Genomic DNA, 6,317 nt, shown 5'->3' with positions numbered 1-6,317 from the left:
GTTTCACACTGGCCTCATGGGAAGCACAACAGTACCTAACGTGTGTACTTTTAATAAGGAAATTTATTGCGAAATTTGTATTTGTGCAATGCACATTTTCCGTCAACAAAATGAAGTATTTTTCCAGAGACTGGATTATAAGTACAGCAACAGGTGAATTAATGCCAAGTTCTACACTGGAAAAGGCAACACTCCAGGGTTTGTATTTTGATTAAAGAATGGCAGTTCATTTTATCCTACACATACATGGGAGACAAAGAGCAGTGAACCCTTCAGTTATTGTGCAAGTGTACAGGAGATATAAAAAGGTTACATGCCAATCCCCAAGACTCTAAAGTATAGTTTACAACAAACTATTCTCCCCTGCCCTGGACTGCTTCCCAGTCCACCAAGTTATTTGCTGGTCTTATTTCTGAAGCAGTGTTCACTGAATCTGAAGTCGCTTAAAGTAAACTATTCATTAAACTAGCAAAAGAAACGGAAAATACAGACCTTTAAATCCACAGAAGTAAATGTTTTTAACTAATTGGCTCTATTTTTCAGGGAGGAAATGTGAAGCACCATGTGCAGAACTATCACTGCAGGCTGTATGCAGGACAGGTTGTAACCTCAGTTCTGAACACTGACTTTATACTGTCCTCTCTCATCTCTGTGCCAAACATAAATTGAAAAACTTTAATCTTGACAATTAAATGGTCCTGGTGGGATCATCATCAGCTTCCTCAAAGGATAAATCCTGGCTTTTAATTGTTGGGGCATCAGAAACTGCAAAACATGTTCAAGATTCCCAAGCATACTAAACTGGTTGTCTTCTCATCTCCCTCTGGCAATCACTCCCCTTAGAACCAGAGCTTCCTTCTAAAAAATATGGTGTATGCTTTCACAAGGTAGAGGATGTTAGCTTGAGTTTTAAAGAAATCACTTTGTTGATTTACTAAAACTGGAGCAATATTTATTGCTGTAATCTTTATTACTTTGAAATAACATATAACTAAAGTAAAGTCAAGAAGGTTTTGAAATCTGCCTTCTGACTTTTCTCTTTTTCTTCTAAATCAAGCATCCGTTTCAGCTTAGAAAAGTGAAATTTGGAGTTTCGGGGAGTCTTGGAAGCAGAGTTGGTTGCTGCCTGTCCAGATTCATGTGTCCTGAAAAACAAAAGATTGAAATGTCTTAAAGGGGAGAAATAAGAATTAACATACAGTAACCTGTGAAAGCACACATACATAATTTGAGTGAAAAATATCCAAGAGAAGCAGTGCATTTTTATGTCCAAGTGAGGAGTCAAAAGTGTTACTTTGTCATGCAAATTTTAGGACAGACATTTTGCAATAATGACACAAATGTAACTGGGCATCCTTTGCACACAGTAGCTTTTCATGAGAATCTTTGATTTTAAAGGTTGGAAAGTTAAAATTGTTCTCCTCAACCATACCAACTCAGAAATACACTAAGTTATCAATTAAAGCTTTATCAAATGACTGGTCTAAAATCTAAAAGATGTAATACACTCTACTTGGCAAAAGGCCGCTTTAAAATAGGAAAGAAACAGGTACCTGGAAAGTGACGAGGGACTGTTCCCTTTAGATCCCAACCTACTGCAGCTTACAGGTGTCATTTTCTTTGCAGACTGAATTTTTACATCTGGTGTCTTCAGGCTAGATTTCGTACCTGGAGTGCCACAATTTTGTGTTTTGGTTGCCAGAAAATCCCTGCTTTTACCATAATGTCTTGTTGTTTTGTTGCAAGATTTGCAAGTCACCAGCTATGGAGAGAAGAAAGGAAATGTCAGGTTGCCTTTCAGTCGTTCCACCTTTACATTATAAAGCCATTAGAAGAACTATCCAAACTGTTCTCCAAATACCATGACACAAATATTTGCTTAAGTAAAACATGAGATACTAAGGAGTAACATACACTTTATAACTAGTACTTTAATTCGGGCTTCTTAAGCCAAACACATTCTTTGGGTTTATCTAGAAATTACTCCAATTGCCTACAAACTGATTTCAGGAGATCTGTACTAATATTGTACAGTGAAATACAGATAACAATCCTATCAAGACAGATGAAACAGCACCTGAACTGGGCAAATCATATATTGAGTGTACAAGATACACTGAGTATACTAAATTACTACTATACATTAGGTATTTGGCTAAAAAATGAGACACTCTGTGTCATCTAAAGTCATTAGCTTATTCGACGCCCAATAAAGTTATATTGCACACTTTCCAGGGAATGTCAGGATAAAACATTTAAACTACCAAACTCTCAAACCCAGTCATCCATTTTACTAAAACCAGCAAGTCTCAATGAACAACGACAAGGCTTTGTATAAGGGCCAAAGTACTTACTACAAGGAGGCTGTTCTAAACAAAGGGCACCTTCTCCTATCTGTGTACCTCTAGGCTGCAGGGAATTTCAGCAGCACACCAAGCTTAGAGATGCATCAGAACCGATCAGTCACCCAGTCACAGAGACTGTCGGGCATTTCTGATATCCCTTACTGCCATGGCAACTACACATACTGAGAGATATGAGAGGAATACAGCCAGCCAACTTTCGGAGGCACCAATTAGACTGACAGAAAAGCAGTTAAATTATGCTTCTGGTTAAAAATAACGTACTCAAAAGACTGTCACAAAAATGTCTAAGCAGTTTTGAAAACAACTACATCAAATCATTCTTCATTTCAAAGTGTGTAAATTTAACTAAATTCAGATTGTTTAGTAAAAATTATATTTAGAGATGCTGAAATGGAACATTTTTAGTTAAGTGTTTTGACTTCCTCTAGACATTATATTTTGTCAGCCTGGCGAACTAAAATAAAAAAAATAACATTACCTATTTTAGTGCTCAGTATCGATGTATTTTTAGTTCTTCTAAATGAAATTCAGGTGGGAAACAAACAGCATCTCATGGTGAGTTAGAACTGCATGGAATATAAATGGAGGTGACTACTTTACAATGCAGGAATTACTGGATTAATCACAGTGCTTCATAGCTAATTTCCATTCCCTGAAATTGATCAACAGTTAACTCCAAAAATTTTTAGAGCCCTGAAACAGTTCCTATGTTATACGCCTTTTTATGCCAGAAGCAATCTAAAATCAAGTTCTACTTGCTAAGAAAGTTCTCAGAGGTTCAATCTGCCTCACTGTTGCTTGCTTTAATTTCCAACCACACTGGAATTTTCATTTACCTAAGTCTCAGGTATTAGGTTACAAGGATCTACACTGCTAATTTTGAAAGCTGTCAGTTGTTGACAGCATTTTAAAGACTTAAGACAAGAAGCACTTAAATCATAATCCACAGAACAAATTCAAACTGAACAGGACACAAGTACAGCAAACTGCAATTACATACCAAGATCAAAATGTTACCCAGAATTTAAACTGGACATATTTAAACTGAATTTTAAACTACTCATATGAATGCACAGTGTGTCCCTACTAACACTCTCCAGCTACACAACAAGTCTAAGAGCCCATTATTTCATAGGACAGTGCTCTGTTCATCACTTGCTTAAAGAGATGTTCTTAATGTACCCTCAACATTTGTGATCTCAGAAAAACGAAGCAAAGATTTCAGCCTGCAGAATTACAGAACATCTTGTTGGAAGGGACCGACAAGCAACATCAAATTCTAGCTCCTGGCCCAGCACAGGACACCCCAAGAATCACACCATGCGCCTGAGAGTGTTGTCCCACAGCTTCTTAAAATCTTGTCAGCCTTGGTGCTGTTACCCCTCCCCTGGGGAGCCTGTTCCACTGCCCAACCACCCTCTGGGGGAAGAACCTTTTCAGATGTCCTCTCTGAAGCTCAGCTGTGATCTACAACTTGGGGAGAGTGCCTTTATGATGCATCTTATTTTGCTCTGACAGCCAAGAACCTTGGTGATATTTTCTCAGTTTAATTTTTTTTAATTGACTCTTTAATAATTTTTGGTTTCCCAAAACTTACTCCTGAAACTACAAGACCCTCATCCAAGAAAATGCCAAGTGTGCCAGCAACTCCTGGACATAATAGGGTGCTGTTCGTTTATTATAACAACCATTCACGTAATCTGTTTTAAAAACAGTACATACCTTGGCAACACTAGAATAAATGTATACTATTATTCTTCTAATAGTAATTAAATGTCACATTCCTGAGTACTTTCAGGAAAAATAACTGTAGCCATAAGAAAAACATCAACTTGTTGAAATTCCCTCTGTAGTTTAGTTTTGAAAAAATTCCTATAAACAGTATGATTCAGACAAATGTAAAAAATTCTATTAATACAGATGGTAATAATAATCTGATGCAGCCAGGAGAGGCTAGTGAAATATATGAAGTAAAGCTTGTGTCAGAACGTATTTGCTCAACAACTGATGAACTGAAACAAAGGCAGTAAATGAGATGCTTGTGTAGCTTCTCTAACACAGGGGATCACGAGTGTTTTTTTGGAAGACAAGCTTACTGGTCTTGTCATTTTGTTCATGATCTATCTGTTGTGGAGGTAGATTTTAAAAATGTCATTTATGCACAGAGGTTATTTCAAAAAGAAAGGAATTATGTTCATGAAAATGAAATGTGTAGGCTCCTCTTCTAAGAGAAAGGCTTCTGTATCTTCTTTTTTATGCCACTGAAATAGGGACATGAAATTTAGGGAAGTATCATGTACTTGTAAATTGCAAAAAAATATCCTTACCAGAATGCTTCTTGACTCCCTGTACTTTCTCAAAAGCTTTGTCTGTTTCATGTTAAGTTTATGATTCTTTGCCTCTTGTTTAAGAACTTTCTCTATCTGTGGAGTCACTTTCATCTTTGGTTTGAGGCGTACCCGGTAGCTGTCAGGAACCAGGAACTGGAAGCAGTAAGGACATATCCTTTCTAATCCATGTTCATTAGCTAAATAAAGGCAAAAGGATGAAATAACTATGTTTTATAAGCAAACTTTAAAATGGTGTGTTTCAATTTCAACATTACCCAAGTACAGGTTTTTGTGTTTTACACTAGAACACAAGAGGAAGCTGAGCACCAAAATGTGCTCTCCTAAACACAATTCAGACTAAGTTAATGCATGGCACAAGTTTCCACAATATGAAACTGTAGATCTTCTTGAAAAACTGCAATTCCTTGAGAAGAATATTTAGCAACGGAGACTCACAATTCTGCAAAGAGCTCCATGTAGGCACAATCTTCTACCAGATCAGGGACATCAAAGCCTTGTAAAGCTCTTTGCCCATTTTAAGTGTGAGAAGATGTCACGACCTCAGGCTAGAATAAAGAAACGCTCTGAGATGAATTTCAGACCCAGTAAGAGGCTCGTTCCTGGCAGCTGCCTCATTAGCTCCAGCTGCCGGAGCTGGACTCGGGCGCCTCTCCCTCAGCCCCCGAGGGACACCTGGCCCCGCTTCCCGGCGAGCTCGCCACTGCTGCCGGCAGCCCCGAAGCACACCCCTGCGGGGGCAGTACAGGGACAAGGGGAAAACGGAGGGAAAAGGCGAGCCGGCATTCATCCCCACGCTCGCGTCCTTCCGCAGCCTCCGGGCGCGGCTCTCCCGCGGCAGGAGCCTCCGCTGGAGCCCGCCGGCCTCACGGGGCGCCCGGCTCCGGAGCGCCGCTCCTCCGGCCCCGGTTCCACCGCCTGCGCCCGGGGCCCCTCACTCGCCTTGGGAGTTGCGGAGCATCCACCTGCGCGGGAGAGAGGGAAAGCGTCAGGGCGCGTCCCCGCCGGGCTCTCCCACCGCCCGTCCCCGCCCTGCCGCGACTCCTTACAGCAGGAACCGCGCCTGTCCCGGGCAGGCCCCCGCCAGCTGCTCCGCCGCCTGCAGCAGCCGCCGCCGCCCCATGGCGCCGAGAGCCCGCCCCGCCGGAAAGGAAGGAAAGGGAAGGGAAGGCGGGCGATGTGCAGCGCTTGGCCGAGCCCCGGCGGCACCGCGGCCGCAGCACCAGGGTACCGGGCTGGGGCGGGCCCCGGGCTCGGGGCTCGGGGCAGGGCCGGGGCCGGCGCGGGAGGGCAGCGGGCCCCGGCTGTGGGCCCGGGGCTGCGAGCGCGGGCGGACGGGCCGGGAGAGCGGAGCCCGGCCCGAGCCCGCTCGGAGCGCGATACCCGCCTCGGGGAGCCGCTTGTGTCCCCAGCCGTGTGGAAAGTTTTTCCCGTAGGAAACTTCTACCTTAGAGGAAAAAAAAGCCGTGAGGAAGAACTGCTTTACGCTGAGGGCGGCATAGCACTTAGGCTGTCTAGAGAGGTCATGGAATCTCCTTCTCTGGAAACATCCGAAACCCACCTGCATGCGTTCCTGTGTCACCTGCTCCAGGGGACCCTGCCT

The 6,317-nt window shown here is 42.7% G+C and overlaps 1 protein-coding gene across 1 annotated transcript; it reads right to left on the bottom strand.

Annotated features, from left to right (window-relative positions):
- Positions 1–941: 941 nt before the first annotated feature.
- Positions 942–5,849, bottom strand: C1H18orf21 (chromosome 1 C18orf21 homolog). Its single transcript, XM_040085019.2, has 5 exons — positions 5,764–5,849; positions 5,657–5,679; positions 4,694–4,893; positions 1,554–1,762; positions 942–1,145 (listed from the first exon to the last, which is right to left on the bottom strand). The coding sequence occupies exons 1-5, from the start codon at positions 5,835–5,837 to the stop codon at positions 992–994; spliced, it is 660 nt and encodes a 219-aa protein (XP_039940953.1). The 5' UTR covers positions 5,838–5,849; the 3' UTR covers positions 942–991.
- Positions 5,850–6,317: the final 468 nt, after the last annotated feature.

The sequence above is a fragment of the Hirundo rustica genome, chromosome 1 (assembly GCF_015227805.2).
Source record: "Hirundo rustica isolate bHirRus1 chromosome 1, bHirRus1.pri.v3, whole genome shotgun sequence".
NCBI lineage: Eukaryota > Metazoa > Chordata > Aves > Passeriformes > Hirundinidae > Hirundo > Hirundo rustica.
This window is presented reverse-complemented; position numbering and strand designations above follow the sequence as displayed.

What these genes read in the sequence shown, in the direction of transcription:
- C1H18orf21 (XM_040085019.2), bottom strand. Translation starts at nt 5,837, where the DNA reads ATGGGGCGGCGGCGGCTGCTGCAGGCGGCGGAGCAGCTGGCGGGGGCC. An exon ending in GGGAGTCAAGAAGCATTCTG is followed by an intron (nt 1,763 to 4,693) that starts GTAAGGATATTT and finishes TTCTCTCCATAG; the next exon opens with CTGGTGACTTGCAAATCTTG. An exon ending in AGTCCCTCGTCACTTTCCAG is followed by an intron (nt 1,146 to 1,553) that starts GTACCTGTTTCT and finishes TTTGTTTTTCAG; the next exon opens with GACACATGAATCTGGACAGG.